A 22,451-nucleotide genomic window follows, 5' to 3' on the forward strand; every position below is an offset into this window, starting at 1 on the left:
CAGAACTCATTAAATTCTCTTACATTTAATAGAACATTTACGCACAGATAAACACTGAACATCAACACAAAAACCTCACTCTTTTAAGCCACTGGTGTTGGCACCAACATTAATCCTCCACCTACTGGCTGGAATTTGGCTGAGTACAAAAGTAAGATGGTGACCACTGAGGATGAGAAGTATTCAGGCTTGCACACTCAACTTTTTCACAGTTACGATGCAAAATCATTCACCGTGTCATTATTTAGCTGTACTTATATGTATAAATGTCCTGAAATACACGTCAGGAGCATGGTATTTGCAGTAACTTAAGGCTTGTTACCGCTCTCATTGTGAGCAAAGAATGCTAGTAGCTAGCATTTAGGTCAAATTTGTGATGTACCGCTGCTCAGTTTTACAAAGTATGAGTTTTATACTAATAGATCTGTTTGATTATTGCTTTTATTTTAAATAAGAAAACACAATTCCAATGTTAAGTAGCTTCATATCCTCTCTTATGTTGTCTCAAAAGTCCTTAAAAAGTAGAAATGTGAACAATTTGACCAGTTTCTAAATAGTCCTTTGTGGTAAGGTTGTTTTATCAACTACTGTGTGTGCACTTTGGTTGCCACAAAAACCTCCCCACTCAGCTAGAGCCTAACCTCAGCTAGCATTGGCTAACCAGAGTAAGACCCTGCCCTTAAATCTTTCTCCATGCAAAGAATGCACTGAGAGCTCCAAGTCAAACGAGAATCCTCCTCCTTGTGCAGCTGATTGGGTTTCTTCTTTCCTCTCACTTTGTTTTTGTGTATAATAACCTCTTAATGCTGCAAACATGGAGTTCCAGTAGTGGGTTCTCTCTCACACAGATCCTGTTTTCTTCCCCCCGTCTCTCCTCGTGCACAGATCCAGCTCCTCTGTGCTCTCAGCCTGTGCAGCTCCACCCACCTGTAGATAAAAGCCAAACCCTCACCAGTGCTGCTGTTCAGCGTCTGTCACAAACTCCTTAAAAGCTCAGTGATACCACAGCAGCAGCAGCACACACAAAGGTAAGTGATGCATCATCAAGCCTTATAGTTAAATGTGTTCATTTTGATTTGGTTTTGCTTTGGCATGGTTGTCTGATTGCAAGGCAGAGACTGGATCATTTTCCTTTTTTGCCTTTTGGGATTGCACATGCAAAGGAACATGGAAACTGAGAAGCAAGTAAATGTATCATAAGACATCCTACTTCACAGCTGTGAAGAATGGGCTGAGAAGTCTCCGCAGATCACATCTGACATTTTTCCCAATGCAGAGAAAGAGGGAGAAAGAAAAGAAAATCCAAAAGAGACACCTGGGAAGAATAACCCGGGCTTAAGCTTGTTAAAATAAATGCACAGTGCAGCGTCTCGGCAGGATTTAGCACCAGTTAGTGGAATGCCTTGACATTTTAGAAAGTTTAGGTGCATGTTTTTCAGGACAGGAAAAACATGCACTTTTTCCTCCTGTGTTTATGGATAAGAAGATTTAGGTGTTAAGAGCTTTCTAGTAGTAATCTGTCCCGCATAAATAAGAGGAAACAGGATTTAAGAAAAAAGTCTCCTCAGCAGAACACTGGTGCTGCGGGCTGGAGACGGAAATTTTTATGCTTCATTAAATTTTCTTTTAGAAAACCTCTTCTGCTTCTTCTTTTTCTTCTTTTTCTTCTTCTTCTTCGTTGTCTTCTTCTTCACTGTCATGCAGAAGTGAAGATTTTCAGAGTTCCATACTGCAAGCCAGACTTTAAAATAAATTTTCTGATGTGGTGGTTCAAAATGTCACGATGCAAAGCGATCAGACTTATTGTATCTTTATCCTCTCAGCATAGTTTAAGGACATTAAATCTCAATGTGCACCTGTCCGTAAAGCGTAAACAAATCATGTGTCCATGTTATGATCATGTTAAATATGTCAAAGATGAAGTTGTTTGGGTTCATTCAAACAATTTTACACTGCAAAAGTGGCATTAAAGCAGATTAATTTGGTGCCAGCAGAGCCGCACATGTAATGAGCTATACAGACTTGTGTGATGACTGAGGCGATACGTTTTGTAAGTGGGAGATGTGAAATATTTGTTTTTTCTCTAAATTCATGTACCATTCTTTAAAAGCAGCACCTGTATCTAGGGTTATATATTTATATTAATAAACTACAACTGTTAATGTGGGCTTTGGTAATTTAATGAGCTGTGGATATAAAGAGGTCCAAACAGCTCACATGAAGATAAGATGATCAACCATTTTTCCTTAGCAATAACATGTCTGGACCTAACAGACATACAAGAAGCTTGCATGTGTTTTTCATTGTTTTTCTAGGACTGCATTTGTTATGTTGTCAGAAGAGAAAATTTGTTATAAAGTTCAACTCAATCCGCAGATCAGTTTTAAGTTACTTAAAAAGTTTGGATTTTGAGAATGAGACTGTTTGAAGCCTCGCAAATGTGGTTAGTTTGGGTTTTTTGGGAGGGTTAGTGTTTGCGTCCAAGGGCCAGGATGTCGCTGTATCTGCTCAAGTGAGCACTTGAGTTTTTTGGCCCCAGAAAAGCTTCGTCATTTAAAACTGTTACAACATGCTGCCAAATAGTAAAGAAAATGTATTTTGGTGGCTTTTTGATGAAGAGTCGCACCTCTATGCTAAATGCTAAATCTGAAGCAGCTATTAGCGTAGTTTGGAAAAAAGACTGAAAACATATTTTAAAAACCCTTTATATGTCTGTAAGCAACAATGTGTAAGCAATGTGACAAAGTTCCTTTAAAAATTGCTGTAGTAGAGATTTTAAAATATGGAGACTTTTTTTTTTTTAAATCTTTGAACATAACCAAGCTAGCTGCCCCCTCTTGTCTTTGTTCTAAGCTAATGCTCTTGCTAGCTTCCATATTTACTTTACTCTCAGTGTTTGCATCAAACTTTCATCAAAAATCACAATATTTCCCAAAATGGTGAAATATTTCGGTAACCATTTCTTACAGTGAACAGAAATCAAGCTATTTATCAGCTATTTGGCTGCATTTTTGGTCAAATTATTCCACTATTTAAGGGATACTTCATCTTGTTTGCTAGGAGTATCTGTGAACATGCTATGATTTCACATATTTATTACTCTGTTAATGTCTCGTGACAGCTCTCCTCTCCGAGTCTGACTCCTTTGCAGTTCTCACCTACCAAACAGGAAGTGTTTATGCAGCTCTGAGGGAATGTGCCTCTTGATCCCACAGCTGCAGCCTCTGTGATTTCAGGCCATGTGTCCAAATGGTCTCGTGCTACTGTGCAGAGTACTGCAGCCATAGAAATGTCTCAAATGATGAAATCAGGTTCACTTTATGGCAATGTTACAGTGTTAATCAAATACAGATACTGTTAATGGTTCCACATTAGCTGCTGTCCTGACACGCTTTACTTTCTTTCAAAGCCACAGGTGGTAGCTCTGTTTCAAAACACCACTTTGTAGTTCCAGCTTTAAATTTTGCAGATTTATTACAAAGTGACTCTTATCTAAACTCCTAAGTAGAAGGAGTCCTAGTTCTTATAATCCCTCATAAATAGTGTGCTGTGAAAACATCTGGAAGTAGGAAAAGGGAGGAACATATTTTTTCCCTGAGTGGCATATTTTATGGTGTGACTGTATAACACATTAAGCTTCCCTTGGCTGTTGTCACGTCACCAGTCCAGGCGATGTATGCATGTCACATCAAGCCATAAATGCTCCCCAGCCCACTTTATGATTGCAGTAAAATTGATATGAGTGCATTCAATGATTGATCAACTGTAGAGGTAGAGGAAACCATCAAAATGAAATTGCTGGTGATAAAACCCCAAAACAACCCTTCTCAAAGCAACATATAATCACCACCCAGTCATTTTTAAATATTAGACTGCTCCCAACCTCCAAACTACAGCAATTACTACTCCTCTGGAAGGGATCATATACCGACTCTTGCTTGTGATTTTTAATATCCTCAGTACTTATATTGCAAAACCATTCATCTTAACATGTTGGAAACCTTCTGTGGTTTTTGACGTCAGTTTGAGGACAGAACTTGGCATGTTCGGGTCTTTACCAGCACATTTTCAGAGGTGTATTTAAGTAGAAACACCAATAAAACATAGTAAAAGTTCTGAATTTACATTATGAAGGCTTGACAAAAATTAGAGTCTGAAGTTCTTGCCATAAGCATGACTTGAACATTAATAATCATGTGAAAAAGAGTTTTTACAGTTCTCTATGCAGTAAACTTACTGCTTTTGTAGGAATTACAAAGGTAAGTATCTCAAAAATTGTTTGCTGGTCTGGAGCATTCGTTTTTGTCAACTCAAAGACAGTCTTCTCAGCAAATTCACCCTAAGGTCAGACCACACAACTCTTAAAGAAACTACAACAAACACAAGAAATACAGACTCTACAGGCCTCAGTTAGCATGTTAAATGTTAAGGTTCATTCAATTCAATTCAATTCAATTTTATTTATATAGCGCCAAATCACAACAAATGTCGCCTCAAGGCGCTTCATAGATACAGAGAAAAGCCCAACAATCATATGACCCCCTATGAGCAAGCACTTTGGCGACAGTGGGAAGGAAAAACTCCCTTTTAACAGGAAGAAACCTCCGGCAGAACCAGGCTCAGGGAGGGGCGGCCATCTGCTGCGACCGGTTGGGGTGAGAGAAGGAAGACAGGATAAAAGACATGCTCATGATAACACGATTAGAAAAAGATGAAACAAGTGTGACTTGTTTGGTAGGGTTTTCAGGAGAAAGTGTCTTCTCTCTAAAAAAAAAACACTTCTGGTGTTGCAAACCTAATGGATGGAGATGTTTGGCATAATCCCTAATGCACAAAAGCAAACAAAGCATATCAACACGAACACTTAATATCAAACGCATCACAGTGGTGGCCAAGTGATGATTTGGGTTTGTTTTGCAGCCACAGGAATTCAGCACCTTGCAGTCATTAAGATGACCATGAACTCCTCTGTATAGACTTAAATGTGAGACCATCTGTCTTTGGACAGCTAAAGCTTAGTCCAAATTCAGGCATAAAAAAGGGCAATGATCCCAAGCACAGCAGCAAAATTATAAGAGAATGGCTGATAAAAAAAACAATCAAGGCGTCACAATGGGTCAGTCAAAGTGCAGGCATGCTGTGATAGGACCTTAAGAGAGCTGTGCATACATGAATGCTTCCAAATCTCAATATCCTAAACAAACTTTGTAAAAAAAAAAAAAAAAAAGAGAGAGGTCTAGAATTGGCCCACAATGATGTGACAGACTGTTTAAGTCAAAAAGAAAACTGTTACTTTATTACTTAATTTATTTAGTTAGTTATTGCAACTAAAGGTGCTACAAGTTATAAAATCAGTGTGCAAGTAACATTTTGCTTTTGTAGCCGTTTGATCCATTTTTTTTAAGAGTCAGGCCTCTCCATGCTTTTACAAAACAGAACAAAATGCATCTAAAGGGTTAAAATAATATATATGTCATGTCTATATTATTTTTAAGACTTTTATTGTTAAGTTGGGGTTTTTTTTTGTGAAATGTTATATTTGACCTCATTTGCTTTCCACAGTATTTAAATGAAAACATGTGTGAAGACACGAGGGGAAATCACCATTTGGTGCTATCAACTTTCCAACCACCTGTTTCGCGCATGTTTAAAATTTGCATTTTAAAAACAAAGCGAGTGGAAAAACTCCAGGTTTTTTTTCAAATATGCACGACATCTGGATGGAAAGTTTACTGTGGACATCTGAAATGTGACAGCTGAACTTCTGTTCTTCTACACTGGACGATATTTCCCACTGAAATAGGAAGTAGAAAAGCACAAATATTAGTGCTTGAGTAAATATAGTATCCGATTGGAAATTGGAAAAATGGAGGCAACACAGGGTGTGCTGTTCCCTGATTTGCTCATAACTGGAAATCTATTTATGCCGCTGCAGAATTCTCCAGTGGAGTCTGTGGTTTTAGCACAGTATTACTAATCAGATCTGATTATTAGCCAACATTGTTATTACTTTTAAAAATATTCTTTCACTGGTCCACTTTTTAGCACCAGGTAAATACGAGGGAGTCCAAGAAAGATTGCGGCAGAGACCGCACAAAGTTCAAGGGAAAACTCTAAATCTGATGCAAGCATTTCTTTGTTGCTGTACCTATAAATCTTCCCTATTTAAATCAAATTCGATAAGATCCAAACATAAACGTTCTCATCCTTTCTTCTCATTGAATTTCTTTTTCTTTAAACATGGAAACAACCTAAAGTGCCTCTTCGGTCTGGGTTGCTATTAGTTGCTGTCCACTGACATCAGATACTCTGTTTTGACAGAACTCAAAAGCTAATAGGAAAATAATTCTCGTCCCACTCCAGTTTTTTGCCCTGAAATGAAAATTGTGGGCAGGCACTCGGTGACTTGTGGTTCCTACAACTGCAGGAGAGGGAAAAATATGTCAGTGAAATGGGTGATGAGAACGGGTGGACTGCGTGGGAGTATGTGCAAGGCTTTTCAAAGGATAGAGTGAGCGGTGAGCAATTAAAAATGCACCCAGGTGCTACATCCATGCATTGTGGGATTTGAGGCTGTGTGTAGATGTGACATCAATGGAAAAAGCTGAAAGATATATATATAAGAAAGCAAAGTTAGCAAAGATGGAGAGATAGGAAGCTGAGCTGGGGAAGCGTTCACACCCATTTTGCTTCATTTTTTAACTCACTGCTTAGGGGGAAAAGTTAATATTCTCACTATGAGAATGAGCGGGAAGAGGGAGAAATGATCAAAAAGTTACATGATGATTGAGCTGAGATGAATCAGCTGCTTAGATTGAATACAAAAGAGAAAAGCAGCACAGGATCCAGAATATAACCTGTGGTTGTTGGAGAATAACAAGGAGGAAAATGGGGATGATGTTGATGCACAAAACCTTGTATAAATTATGCCAACAACAAAAATAAATCTTATTATTATAAACGCCTTTGCCAGGATATCTCTCCTTTCCCCCCCCCCCCCCCCCCCCCCCCCGGACTAATGAGTCAAGTATCCACCTAGCCTGTGAAAAAGGCAAGTAAACAAAATAGACTGTATTGATGAACTGAAAATCTAAGTAGTAATGTAGTTTGGCACCCTCTATTGAGCCACTTGCCTCACTACAGGTCCTGTCTGATAGATATCATTATTAGTAGAGCTGTTTTGACTTTATTTTCCTATCTTGGTTCTGGATACAGTGAGTTAGTTGTTTTTGGCTTCAGGTGTGTGTTGTTGTCCTTGTCTGCAGAAACTCCAAGCATACCCACAGTGTGAGTACTCCAGACTGAGACTGCAGAGGTGGAGTGTTTTTCTTATAAAGGTTAGCATCAGCTCACAGAAATTCATGCAGTGGGTCGCACATACACTCAGGTACATTCCCCAGATGTCGTCTTGGCACTCGTGTTCCTGTCAGCTGATTGTTGCATTCCTTTGTGTTTGTGTGTAGGAGCTGAAAAGCGTTTCCACATTACACTGACAGAATTGTTACACACATTATTGTATGAGAATATTGTGTTTTACGAGGTCAGATGGGTTTGTTTTGACCGTCCAAAAGCAATGTTCATATTTTAGTGTGTTTTGACTCAGTCTATTTAAAAAAAAAAACATGGTCAGTTGAAGAGAACAACATCTGTATTGTTCTTGGGTCTGCTGGAGCTCAGGTAGTGAAATCCCCATGGCAGTGTTGTTGAAATGAAATAAAGCATGATGCTGAAGCCTGAATCATGAGCCAGATCATTTCATGCTTTCTTTGTGTTAACTTCAATTCAATTCAATTTTATTTATATAGCACCAAATCACAATAACAGTAGCCTGCCTCAAAGTGTTTTACATTGCATTGTAAAGACCCTACAATAATAGAGTCATACCCTAACAATTAGATGACTCCTTTGAGCAAGCACCTGGTGACAGTGGGAAGGAAAAACTCCCTTTTAACAGGAAGAAACCCCAGACAGAGCCAGTCTCAGGGAGGGGCAGCCATTTGCCGTGACCGGTTGGGGATGAAAGGAGGAAGACAGGACAAAAGACACATTCAACAATCCTAAATTCACTTTGACCTAGTCAAAGTTTCTATGGTGACCTGTCCAGATAAAAAGAGAGGAACCTTTGTGTCACTAAGAGCTTCCTAACCCATCAGTATTACTGCATAGTACTTTCTTTACCTATTGATTAGTCATGCTCTTGGAAATGGTGCACAGTGAACTTTGGCATTGTTTTGCTGAAGATAGCAATGTCTTCCTAGAAATGTAAAAATATGTCTGGACTAATTTTCTCACGTGACATCATGTGCACAATGCTTGAACGTTGTCCACCATATTGGACTATTGCTATTAGTGTACTCCCCAAATGGTTGGCAGTGGTTTCTAGGGGTTGCTGGCTGTCAGGGGAAATCGAATGCAAACAAGGTGCACCACCAAGAACCTCATGGTGATTGCTTTGATTCCTAGCAGGTTGTAACGGTTGCCTATAGTTTTTCATGTTTGTAGTAAAGCTTGAAAAAGTATGATGCACCTTTTTTAAAAAGGTGCAACGTTTAATTTGAAGGCAAGCAGTCTCCAATTACCAGTTTCTTTTGTGGTTTTCACTGTTTCACTATAGCTCGGAGTGTAGCCAGATGGTGCTTGCCATCATGTCCATCACTTCCATTCAAACTACAACTGCAACAATCTATGCTAGCAACCAAAGCAACCAGAAGGAAGTTTTTGCCAACCAGTTGGAGAATTTCCTCTAGCAACAAGTTGCCAAGGGGTCACTGTTGTCTGTAAGCTTGCATACCTACACTAGGACTTCATTACTTTCCCTGCAATTGACATCAAGTTCTAGCAGCTATTCACAACCAATCAGGGAGTACTTATTGTTTTCCTAATGACTAGTGGTTGCCAGATGGTTGCAGACCAGTTTCTAGGCTTGTGTAATGCGGCCTTGTTCACTTCATCCACTTGATCCTACATTGTGACCATGATTGCAACGCATCCAAAATGCTGGATAAGTTAACACCACACTGTCAGAGGATGTCTGGAAAACCTCAGTACATATTATTTAGCATTAATAGAGCTTAACACTTTATTTATAAATGTATAAATATTTGAAGTATCATGGTTGTACAAGGCATTCACAAGGTACTGATATCTGAACATGGACAGAAAAAAGCTCTGCCTAGTTGTTACCATGTGCGCTTCACATTACTGTACTCCTCAACCATTTCAGGCTCGAGAGAAAAATTCCAATGGTTCCTGAAAGATGACAATAATTTTTTAAATCTTACAGCCAAAATGACAATATGTCCATTAGGCCAGTATAAATCTTCTGGATATTGTTTTTCTCTTGCATTTGGATTTGTTCACTAACAATGGTCACAGCCCTTCAGCATTAATTTGTAGCCTTGACACTTGCACACAAAGGCTTTTCTGTCAATGATCAGTATGTATCATTGGTGTTGAAAGTTGAAGTTTGCTTTATATCCTGCAGCACAGTTAGTTTCCCACTCTTATTGGAAAAGAAGGACCCTCTGTTTAAAGTACAAAAGCCAAGCTCGACCACAGGCAATTAAGACTGGCACCCGTGTCTATAAGCAATGACATGCCTCTGTTCCTCACCGTTTGTTTATCAAGCGATAGATTCCCCACATCTGGAATAAGTCAGGAGAGGAACACAGAGGAGAAATGGAAATGTGCTTATTTCCAAAGCCAATCTAGAGGTGATAAAAGACTGGTGGCTCATCACCAGGCAAAGCCAGCTGCGGTTGTATGTATTGGCAAAGAGGCTGAGAGGAACCAGCAACCACAGTGGGCCGAGTAGTCTTTGTTGCATGAGATTGTCATCGAGTGCCGGGTGTGGAGGTGTCTGAAGAGATTTCATCAAAGCTGAGGTCATGCACAAGGTGAAAGTTTAAATCATAGAAGGGATTCTAAGTGGATTCTATTTGGTTGTTGTTGCAGAGAGGAAATATTTATTGTCAAGCTATTCGTTCAGGGACATAGCAAGACCATATTGTGTTGAAAAAATGTTTGAGAGTAGTTGTTTTTCATCTGCAGCTTTTGTCAGGTTCACTGTGAAACATAATTGTGAATGCATAATGGTCATGCCTAGTTTCCTGACTAGACTAAACTCTTCAGTTTGTCCAATAATTTTGTCAGAAACAATGATTGTGTCGTGAAAGTGTCATTATTAGAGTGTGTGCTTTTACTTTAAGCACCTCATAACTACATGCTTCTTGATAAAGAATTGCAAACCTTTCGTTGTGCCAGGAGAAGCTGTTCCTCTTAAATCTTAAAACGAAGGTGGAAAGCAAATACATGAGAATTTTACTGCAGCCGTTGTGATGGAAAAAATGTAATAACCCAGAACAAAATGATTCAGGTTTCTTTATTTGTTGTGTTATAATGTTTGCCACGCAAGGTACTCAAGTATCAAAGCTAAACACATAGTGCAATGTCGTTAGAATTCAATACTTATTGCAATTTAGTCTGTGGTCTAGACGCTCCAATTGCTTTCCCATTAAACCGTCTGGAAACCAAAAAATGACTGATGATATCGACCGTCTGTAAATAAAGGCTAGCTGTATAATTAAGGGCAGCGTGACACAATCAGTTAATAAGCTTCAATAAACTCTTCAACTGTATCACAGCACCACAACACTGGTGTAGAGTGGACCGTGCTTCCGTTTTGATTCGGATGTTTGTGTGCACTTGCCTGTATTGATTGTCAGTTGTGTTCATTTCCATAATTTGTTATACTTGCCACTTGGAAAAGCCATTTTTAATCTCAATGATACCTTTTATCTGGATAAATAAATTATATATATTATATAAAACATCTGCCACAACATGTCCTGCCAAATATTGTCTGTTGCCACCTCTTCAAAATTTGGCTAGACATGTGTATACTTTATACAAAACAGTTGTAGTGTGTACACAGATGTGCCTAAAAAGTGGCCGGCCAGTGACAGGTGTACTTACTGAAATGGTCTGCTAGGTGTACCCAATAGTGTTTAGCCACAGGTGTACCCAATGGGGAGAATAGGAAGGAATTTTTATGATGTTTTTGCAACAAATTGTTAATTAACTGTTTGAAAACGGTAAAACCTAAACTAAAACTGCATAGAAACAGTCGCCTCACAGCTGATTTTTGCTCACTATGACAAATGGTGTGGGAGGCAATGCCAAGGAAGAAAAATAATAATAAAGAACTTAGCCGAGCATAGCATGTACTTGGGTTGTTTGCTTTGCAGCAAACCCACCAGTTAAAACTGGGTATGTTTTTGTATGCTTTATGTCTCTGAGCCATGAAGAGTGGCATATCCTTGGAGGTCCTCTTTGTTATTTCCTTGCCAAACATGTGTTCCTTTTTTGTCTGCAGAGCGAATTCCCAACGTGTGAAACCATGTTCTGCTTAGAAGCTCAATATTTGAGGATCAGTCTCCTGCTGGCTTTATAGCTGAAAAAGATTAAACAAGTAATTTTTACTCCAAGATTGAATGTTTGGAGATGCATGAAAAGCAAAAGATTGTCTCGCCTAAAATGTGACATTAAAACGCTGACATGACTGGAATTCAGTCAGTTGGCAAATTGTTTTTTATTGAAGCGGTCTGTTCTTTTTTTCTCTGGAAGAAATTTATTAAAAATGTAAAACAGCAGCTGAAACTCTGGAATTTTAATGACTATTTAAATTAAATGTTCCAACAGTGAGTTTTCAAATATTTTGTGTCTAAGGGTGGATTTATTGAACCATTGCATAGGTCTTTGAGTACACAGAGGAAAGGACTATGGGTATGCAACCAACACAGAACTGCTTGTGTGCAGTCCTCCAAAAACAGCCCAGTAGTGCACTGGTAGAAACATTTGCTCACGACAAGGAAGACGCATGAACAAATATAAAAAGGCATGCATAATGGCTGCAGTGGACCACTTTCACTGTATTTAACACTTCACGTCTCTTTCCTCCATGAACCAGCTGCACAAATGTAACGGGTGCTTCCCCATGTTTTGACTCAGGTGGTTTCTCTGATTGGGGTGATATCTCTGTAACTTGTCATAGACCTTACCCATAGATTTCCATGTATTTACGTATATGTTTGCCCAAGTTAGCTTTAGCCAAACAACAGAGCATTTGGGTAACAAATATATGTGAGTGCACTGACATGAAAGAAACACAAAGTTTGAATGCTGAGGAAGTTTACTTAAATATTAACGATATCAGTTATCAGTTATTTATGCCATATGGGTAATAGACGGTCAGTGTTAATGGGTTACATTAGGGTAGTAGCAGCAGCAACTGCTTCATAGTAGTGCTTTCCAACAGCTATACAGACATGGCACTTTCAGTTGTTCTTCAATTTTTTACTTCAGGTGTTGAATCTAAAAATTGAACCAAATATATAGAACCACCAACCAGTCTTCTAACAATCTTCCTTGCAGGCTTTCCTATTACCTTGGTCTTCCTGTGACCACTATGAACTTTAAACACAAAGAAATACTTAGATTAGGGGCAGTTTGCGTATATAGCTGTATTTTTACCTTGTTAAATATTTGGGGTTCAAGCACAAACCATAAGTCTGAAAAAGTTTCATAAATTAGGTGTGTTTGTTGTTGCTTCCCTCTGAGGTTTAATCCACAAAAGGCAAAGAAATAATGAGTGAACTGATCCTCCACAAACAGGGGTTCATCACACCTGAGGCAAACAAACCTAAACAGACATTTTCATCCCAAGTCCACCCCCCCCTAGTTCTGACAGTCAGTTACAGTCGGTGATATTAAAGGCCATGTTCTTCTTTGAAAAACAAAAAAGGTGATACAGAATTCATTACAATTTGTCATTCACTTATGATCATCTCAGTTCTGAAGCAAAAGTTCACTTCAGGAGTGGTTGTGAATCAGTGTTGTAGTGTTTAAGTGCGATCTTTTTTATTCTTAATGTTGTTTTTTTTTTTTTTAATTAACTTTCAGTTAACTGTGAGTTTTATGGCATTTAGGTTTTTCTCTGAACATTTCATTGTTGGCATTGTGCTTCAAACTTTAACAGCTCTCATAAGAACAGACTCCACAGCTTCAAGTAGTCTGACCTATTTGACCGGACTAGAGTTTCACTCTTCCCTTTCAAAATTAATCTCTATGTGTGTATATGTGCTGTTTAATCACATATTTATCCTGGTTTTCTTGAAGCATTTAGATCCGAGACTTCATAAATTACAAAATTCTGATAAGAATCAAACCCAGCTTTAGTAAGCTTTAGCTTTAGTACTTCCAGGCTACACTTGAGGTGTTCATTCATAGAGCTTTTCACTGTTTACTTTCACTGTTATCCTTCAAAAACTCAGTGAACGCCTGAACTTAGAACCTCCAAATTTCTCCAAACTGACAGTTTAGCTTTTGACTGTCCAAACTGACAAGCAGTCCTCAAACATTAACTCCCCCTTTTAAAGTTTTTTAATTAGCCTTTTACTTTACTTTATTTTTTATTTATATAGCACATTTAATAACAACAAAATGTTGACCAAAGTGCTGTACAAAGATAAAAATTACACAGTAACAAATGACATCAATAACAAATAACAAATACCTGGTAACAGATGAGTAAGTAGATAGATAGGTAACTCTCATGTAGTGTTGAAAGAACATGAGTAAAAGTGTGTTTTAAGATAGGATTTGAAAAGTTTGACGGTCGGGGCCTTTCTAATGTGGAGAGGTAAATCATTCCACATTTTTGGTGCCACAACCGCAAACGCCCAGTCACCTCGGTGAACCAGTCTCGACTTAGATGTAGCCAAGAGCAAGAGATCACTTGATCTACCAGGGAAATATGTTCATGTCTCTTTGTATGTGTCAGGAGATGAGCTGCAGCATTCTGGACCAGCTGGAGTCGTGCTAGAGAAGACTGGCTAACGCCTACATATAAAGAATTACAGTAGTCCAGTTGAGATAAAAGCGTGAATTGCCCACTCTAGGTTTTTAAAACATAAGAATGATCTCACCTTGGATAAGAGCCTCAATTTTAAAAAGGACCGCTGTACAACAGAGTTAATTTGTTTCTTAAAGGTAAACTTATTATCCAGTATAACCCCCAAATTTTTTGCATGCAGTTTAACAAAAGGTACTAAACTGCGCAGGTCAAGATCTGGGGTACTAGAATTACAGCTTGGTCCAAAGATGATCACTTTTTTTTCGTTGTTAAAATTAAGAAAATTTAAGGCCATTCAAGTCTTGACTTCATCGAGACACTGAAATGACAGAAACGAGAGCTTAGAAATAGGTCTAAAATTTGCAAGGACACAGGAATCAAGATTAGGTTTTTTGAGGTTTTTTAGACTTTTAGGCACCAAACTGCAAAAGGTCCTGTGTTATGTGTGTTGGTATTTTGTAAGCACAGTAGTTTGAATGTTGAATGCACAATGTCAAAATCGTCTGAAGCACATCCAAGACTCTTTCTGTCTTTGAGTGCTTTTTAGTAGTTTTTTCAATTACTGGAGATCGTCACTCACACAGACTCGAACTTGAACTCTAAAGACTTTACTGAAGACTTTTTACATGCTAAGCTATTATGTTGCCTCTTGGCTTATCTCAGGATCAAACTTATAACCTTGAAATATGTAGATATTGTTCAATAACATTATGAGGCATTGAGAAAATGGTGGAGAGAAGATTCTGAAAGCTTCTGCTGGTAGTTTTCTCTAGCAATTAATTATTTGATATTGAAATATGTATATAGTTAGATGAGAAGTGCAGTCACTTCACTGTAAGTGGGTCCTGGGTTTATGTCCACTAGTCAGCTGGGGCCTCTCTGTGTTGAGCTTGCCTGTTCCCCCTGTTCCTGTGTGGGTTCCCTCCCACAGTACAAAGATTCTAAACTGGCTGTAAGTGTGCATATCTGAATGGTTGTCCACATCTCAATGTTAACCCTGCAGTAGATGGCAACCTGTGCAATAGCTACTGCAACATATTCAAATCAACCCTAGCATCTCTAACATGCTGATTTTGCAGAGAAACTAGCCACATAAGTATTTCTAAAAATAATCCCTTGGAAACATCCAGCCAACACAACTTAGCTTTCTTTTTAGAATAATTGCTCTAAAAAAATGTAAGCAAGCCTTCAGTTATTGCAGCTTTCCAAAATGTTTGATCTCTTTGGTTTGGTTTCAGGACACACAAACACTGCAGCTGAGGAAAACATGCATTCACCCATCAGTGTTTATTTTCACACAGTGCTTTTGGCAGTGCTTAGCTGATCTCCTTAGCGCAGACATGTTTAAAGAATTAAAGATTATGTTCAAAACTGGCCACATCCCCTGTGGGGCCTCTTAATTAAAATATGTACGTGTGAATCACTTCAAGGATGTGGGAGGCTTTTACACAGTGTTTCTGAAAAGATGTCTAAGCTAGGTCACATATGTGCAGTGGAGGGTTTTGGCGATTTTCTTTGGTTTGACAAGTGAATTTTGTAAGGTCTTGAAAGCTGGCATTTGAATTCATCTATGTACCAGTATGGTTTAAGAGCATGGCCATAAACCATTAAGAGGCTTAATTATTATTATTTTCTTCTCTAAATAATTAAATGCTGTTTGCACAGCATTTATCCCATTGATGAGTAGCACAAGACACCCTAAATGAACAAACTCTATTCACATTAATTAAGTAAATTACCTAGAAGTAAATAATACATTCATTATACAAATATATGTATCAATGCCAACCAATAAAGCTGTTTACTTGTGACACAAACTGTGAAGTTTATTTGCTTTTACAAAACAGCATTTTCTGTATTTTATGGGAAAATGTGTAGTGGTTTTGGAAATGAATTGATATTCAAGATACCCTCAAGGATACCGCTAACGAGATATATAGATATGATATGAAGATAGATATGAAGATTGTTCATGAGTGTAGATGCTTTCATTTAATTTCACTGAAATTTTTATATCTGTCTTATAGTTCCACTTTTTGTTTCTCCATTGCAGAAAATGGTGGCTGTACCCCTCCATTCTTTCTATCTTCTCATCACAGTGTTACAGCTATGTTTACTATACCTTGCTCATGGTGGGGTGTATTATGGACATAAACAGCCACCCCAACAGCCCCAGCCATTGCCACAATATGATGCATATCCACAGCAACAGTTTCTGGAGAATGAGATGCCAATACTTCCTCAGTATGGACAAGAGTTTCCTCAACCGCCATTGCACATGGGTAAAGAGAGACCACTGACAGATGGCAAAGGTGAGTTCAATAAGTTTGTGAAAAATTACTTTTAGCTCCTGCATCTCATCTAATACCATAATTAATAAACTAACAACCTGCTGTAAAACAGATCAAATACGTCAATGGGTCCTTTTTACATATTTATCTATATATTCTTTTTTCTTTCTTTTTTTTGCCTGTCCCGTTTGGCTCTTTTGCCATCAGAATTATTGTCTAAAGGCAAAGAAAGATGCCCAACGGATTTACTTTACCAAATTGACCAACCCAGCCTTGCCATATTGGTCTATTTGATTCACCTTTTGCTGTTTATTTTATTTTAACCTGCTAAATACAGGACAGGCTTGACTGGGGAAAAGAAAGGGGAGAAAGAAAGAGGGAAAGAAAAACAGCAGGGAAGAGGAATGGTGATAAAGGGCAAAAAAACAAAAACCAACAAAATAAGCAGACAAAAAATACATATATCAATCACCTGGATCACCTGTTGAGAAAGAAAAAAAAGAAAACAAGCAGAAAAAAGAGAGCAATATAATAAACAACATCATTACGATGATCTATGGGAATATAACAGTAAATACTAAATATTAAAAATTATTGTGCAGCACGTAAGATCGACATCAACATATTCATCTATATATTCTAACATATGACATGAACTAAATTCTTAGCTTTTTTGCACTGACTAACTAACACCTTTTTACTAAAAAGTGCCTTCAAATTCTTATTCTGTAATTATAAATACAGGGGAGATGGTGTAAAACTGACAAGAACTTAAGTGCACTGCTACAATAAATTAATTATTTACATGGAGCGCTCCCTGGTTTTTAATTTTCTTTCTTTCTTTTTCTTTCTTGTTTTTTTTTCCTCCTGTGCTTGTGCGACTTACTTTACAGTAGATTCATTATGTCTGTTTTCATTATTTCAACAGCACTGTAAATAATTGTTTTAGTTCATTATTAGTTCATTTATTTATAATTAAATGACCTAAAAAGGGGTAATCCATTTTCAGATGCAGTGAGTAGTAACTGTATTAAAACATTTTTAGTTAACATCGATCACTAACTACTGAAAACCAGTGTTGGGGAGTAACGGAATACATGTATCGCCGTTATGTATTTAAAATACAAAATATGAGTAACTGTATTACGTTACAGTTACTGTTCAAAAATGTGGTATTCAGAATACAGTTACTTTGTTGAAATAAAGGGATTACACGGCGGTCTTTTCCTGTTTCATATGTTAGGCTATCCCCTCTCTATTTTTGGTAATTCCACACCGGTGGAAACCCAAACAAAACACACATTAAGAGGCTCAAATGCCCGTGTCTCAATCTCGCGTCTCATAATGACGTGAAGAAATATTTTTAAAAATAATTTAATATGAAGGCAATAGGCAGAGTGTTACAGGCATTGCCCTAAAGAATGTAGCCTCATGGGCAGTGTAGTCCATGCTGCAGGGAGAATGGACTGCCATACCCGTTATGTGTCTGTGAGCGAGGGAGGGAGAAAAAGGTGAGTGGAAAAGTACGAGTTGTCACAGAGCAGAAACGGGAGCTCGAAGCATGTAAATATAATAATAACCACTGCAGCCAAAAAGAGTGCCTGACGAGCTCAGTTGTAAGTAAGCTATTAAGACTCCACTGTACACTGTGTTCATGTTTTCCTCCGAAACAATAAGTTCCATTGGAGCAGCCTTTCAACGCCTCTCTCTGTCTCTGCTAGCAAAGTTGACCCAGACAACAAAGTAAAGCTAGTTTTCGGCTACGAGCCGACACAGAACCCACCGTATTAGCCAGAGGTTCAGAGCCGCGGACCTGTTTTATATACGCACCGAATAGTTTTCTATACGAGATTACTGCAAAAAGTGCAGCCTTACCTAATGTCCACCCTACTGTTACTCATTTTATATTAAGATTTAAAAATCTAGTTGCTATTGGTATGGCGAGTAACCTTCAGTAATAGTAATAAATCGCACAGCAATAGGACATTCATGTAGTTGTAAAAAAGCATGATAATATATTATATTATTATATTATTATTATTATTATTATTATATTATTATTATTATATATATAAGTAATCCAAAGTATTCAGAATACGTTACTCTCATTGAGTAATGTAACGGAATACGTTACAAAATACATTTTGGGGCATGTATTCTGTAATCTTCCCAACACTGCTGATAACTGATCATGTCAGATCATTATTTAGTGGGTCAACACTTACCTCTTTTAGTATTTTCCTTGACAGGACAAACCTTTCCCAGAGGAGCTAAAGGTCCACGCCCTCCTGTTCCAGGAGTAAAAGGTCTCCCAAAGGGACTGCAAGGAATTCAAGGTCCCCCAGGGCCAACAGGACCACCAGGACCACAAGGCCCTCCTGGGCTTCCAGGACAGGGATTGCCAGGTTTACCAGGAAAGCCAGGCCCTCCTGGTCCTTCTGGCTACCCAGGAGTTGGAAAACCTGGTATGCCAGGATTGCCAGGAAAACCTGGAGGACCTGGATTACCAGGATCAAAAGGTGATCTTGGTCCTAATGGTGATGTAGGTGTAACTGGACCTCCTGGGCCTCCAGGACTTCCAGGTCCCTCAGGACTCCCTGGGATTCCAAAAGCAGGAGATCAGGGACTTCCAGGACAGCGAGGTCCTCTAGGGGAGCCTGGCCAAAAAGGTCTGCCTGGGCTTCCTGGTCCTCCAGGCCCCAAAGGAGACAAAGGACTTGGTATACCTGGTTTTCCAGGCTTGAAAGGGCCTGGTGGGCCACCAGGTCCACCTGGACAGGTGGGCATTGCTGGCATTGGTAAACCTGGTATGAACGGTCTTCCTGGACAACCAGGAATAGCAGGAAAGCCTGGTTCTCCTGGAGAACCAGGACTGGCAGGGGCACCTGGTGAAAGAGGCCAACCAGGTGTACCAGGTGTACCAGGAATTGGAAAACCAGGAAAAGATGGTTTCAGTGGGCAACCGGGGGTATCTGGAGGGAAGGGGGAACCAGGTCTCCCTGGTTTACCAGGGAACCCGGGCTTGCCAGGTTATGGTACACCAGGGTTTCCAGGACCTAAGGGTCATAAGGGACATGCTGGTCTTCCTGGAGCACCAGGTCCAAAAGGTGATAAAGGTCACCCAGGTCTCACAGGTGTCATTGGTCCCACTGGTTCAAGTGGAATACCTGGCCCACCAGGACCAATAGGCCTTCCTGGTAGTCTTGGCTTCCCAGGATTAAAAGGAGATGATGGTGTCATAGGACCAAGAGGAAATCCAGGAGTAAAGGGTCAGACAGGTCCTCCAGGGATTCCCGGACAGCTTGGTAGATCAGGAGAGGGTGGACAACCAGGACCAAGAGGCTTACAAGGGTCCATTGGCCCAAAAGGAGAAGCTGGTTTTAGGGGTTTACCTGGTGCCCCTGGTGCTGCAGGATTAACAGGAACAAGAGGAGAAGGAGGACAGGCTGGAGAGAAAGGCCCCCAGGGGCCACAAGGTATTCCAGGGCTTGCAGGACCAGGGGGCCCAATTGGACCCCCTGGGCTTCCTGGACGAAAAGGCGATGCAGGCTTACCAGGTAAACCTGGCTATCCTGGTGAGGGAGCCCCAGGACCCCCAGGTCTTGTTGGTCCACAAGGTAATCCCGGTCCCAGTGGTCCTCCTGGATTTCCAGGGCAACCGGGACAACCTGGACCCCCTGGACCTCCTGGACAACCTGCTACATTTCCTGACCTTGGACAGATCCTTCCTATGACTGGCCCATACAGTGGCCAAAAACAAGGTTACAAGAACCCAAATGGAGGTGAGATTGGTGGAAATGGCCCTGAGCTGCCTGCATTCACAGCTAAACTCACAAATCCATTCCCCCCTGTGGGTTCCCCTGTCATCTTTGACAAACTCTTGCACAATGGCAATCAGGACTACAGTCCTCAGAATGGTGTTTTTACCTGTAGCATACCAGGGATCTACTACTTTTCTTACAACGTACACTGCAAAGGAGGTAATGTGTGGGTGGCACTGATGAAGAATAATGAGCCAGTTATGTACACTTATGATGAGTATAAAAAGGGATTGCTAGATCAGGCTTCAGGGAGTGCAGTACTCCCATTAAGAAAAGGAGACACTGTGCATATACAGCTACCATCGGAGCAGGCAGCAGGACTTTATGCTGGTCAATATGTCCACTCCACGTTTTCTGGATACCTACTGTACATTATGTAATAAAATATAAAAAAGGTGAGAATAATAGCACAGATCTGACCATAATGTAAGTAAAACTACTTAAGTCACAAGGTACAATGTAGGTCAAGTTAAATGGGTTACATCGAGAATTTGGAAGATCTTCTTTAGTTCTTACTGTAATTATTATTATTATTATTATTATTATTATTATTATTATTATTATTATTATTATTATTATTATTATTATAACAACACTGTATGTACCACAACTGTATTTACTTACAAATAAATATCAGAAAGGGAAGTTATAAAACCATGGCCAAAATTTGTATATAAATGTTATGATAAATCACTTGGCTTTTAGCCATTCCATTGTCTTAATTACACATATATTCTTATATTCATCTACAGAGAGTATATCATGGCTTCTGATAACTCCTCATACAGTGCAGATTTACAGTATATCTTCTTTTTATTCACTTGACAGGACAGCAGTTTCTGTTCTACAATTATAAACCGCATACTGGGCATGTAAGAACCTATCACTTTATTTGTCTTAGTTATAAATTACAGTTGGGTTATGTATTAGGGTTCATCATGTAATTATTAAATTATTGTTAGACTTTTTTGTTTTTCGTATTGTTGAGCTTTTTAATATGAAAAGATATTCATATGCATTTTACCACACTTATTCACTTAACAATAACATAACCATTGGCTATTTTATTAAATTTCACACCAGTCCACACAGTCCAAAAGAGAACAGCAAAAAAAAAAAAATACATGTTTGTTTTGTCCACAGTAGTTTGATTTTTCCCTTTGATGTCCTTAGTTTTTTTTTATTTGTAATAAATATAAACTGAAAGGTATGTGTGAGTTTGTCAGTATTCTCTGTAATTTATTTGTTTGACTACTGATTACTTGGATTTGTCTTGTGTGTTGAACACTAAATAGAGAATTCATTCCAAAATGCAGGACACATAAAATAGCAATACCCATTCATATGACTGTGCCACTTTTTTTCTTTGGTTGTTTGGGGGGGGGTTTGTTTTGTTTTTTTTATTTTGTTTTTCCAAACTGAGGATAAGCCATTTTGGTAGGACATTCTTTAAAAGTACTTTTCCTAATATTCCTTTATTTTCAGACAAAAACTGTGCCGTAAGTATGTGAATTTTGATCTTTGTTGTTTTTTCTTGGCAAAATGATGGTTTAATAAAAAAAATAAATAAAAAATAAATAAAATTTCGTCTTGACCTAATTTTTAAGATGATGTTTGTGATTTGCAAAGCAAAAACATTGTGCTCTATAGATTCCTACACCAACAACAATCAACAAGAATGAAAAACATGTAGCCAAGACCTTAATCAACACAGCAAAATTGAACTGGACCATGTCTGGACTTGATTCTTTGTGGTATAGATTCAACAAAGTGCTGGAAACATTCCTCAGAGATTTTGGACCATATTGACATGACAGCATCACACAATTGCCGCAGATATGTCAACTGCACATCCAAGATATCAATCTCAAAATGTTCTGCTACATCTCGAAGATGCTCTACTGGATTGAGATCTGATGACTGTGGAGGTCAATTGAGTACAATGAACTTATTAACATGCTCAAGAAACCAGTTTAAAGATGATCTGAGCTTTGTGAAATTGCACATTATTCTGCTGGAAGCCCCCATCAGAAGATGGATCATAAGGGGTCATGTGGGATGGACTGGACATGGTCAACAATAATACTCAGGCAAGCTGTGACATTTAAACAATCCTCAGTTGGCACTGAGGGGTCCAAATATCACAGCAGAAATCAGACCAGGCAATTTTCTATTGTCTAATTTTCACTGAGAAGAGCGGCACCTGGTGAGGTAGGCCAACGTTTGGCATCTTGTGCATTCAGAGTGGTTGTCTGAGTTACTGTTGCCCTCCTATTAGCTCAGTGCAGTCTGACCATTCTCCTCTGACCTCCACAATTTTTCATTTGTGGAAAAATCCCAGTAAATCATCAGTTTCTGAAATGTTCAGCTTGTCTGGCACTGAAATCACCTTTATTCACTATTCTGACGCTCGCTTTGAGCTTTAAC

The 22,451-nt window shown here is 38.9% G+C and overlaps 1 protein-coding gene across 1 annotated transcript; it reads left to right on the forward strand.

Moving 5' to 3' along the window:
• The first annotated feature begins 981 nt into the window (after positions 1-981).
• col8a1b (collagen, type VIII, alpha 1b) lies at positions 982-21,598 on the forward strand. The gene is made up of 3 exons (XM_006792802.3): positions 982-1,028; positions 15,966-16,224; positions 18,453-21,598. Exons 2-3 carry the CDS (start codon positions 15,969-15,971, stop codon positions 20,402-20,404), a joined length of 2,208 nt encoding a protein of 735 aa, XP_006792865.1. The 5' UTR covers positions 982-1,028; positions 15,966-15,968; the 3' UTR covers positions 20,405-21,598.
• Positions 21,599-22,451: the final 853 nt, after the last annotated feature.

The sequence above is a fragment of the Neolamprologus brichardi genome, chromosome 23 (assembly GCF_056152115.1).
Source record: "Neolamprologus brichardi isolate AB-2024 chromosome 23, ASM5615211v1, whole genome shotgun sequence".
Classification (NCBI taxonomy): Eukaryota; Metazoa; Chordata; class Actinopteri; order Cichliformes; family Cichlidae; genus Neolamprologus; species Neolamprologus brichardi.

What these genes read in the sequence shown, in the direction of transcription:
- col8a1b (XM_006792802.3), top strand. Translation starts at nt 15,969, where the DNA reads ATGGTGGCTGTACCCCTCCATTCTTTCTATCTTCTCATCACAGTGTTA. An exon ending in ACCACTGACAGATGGCAAAG is followed by an intron (nt 16,225 to 18,452) that starts GTGAGTTCAATA and finishes TTTCCTTGACAG; the next exon opens with GACAAACCTTTCCCAGAGGA.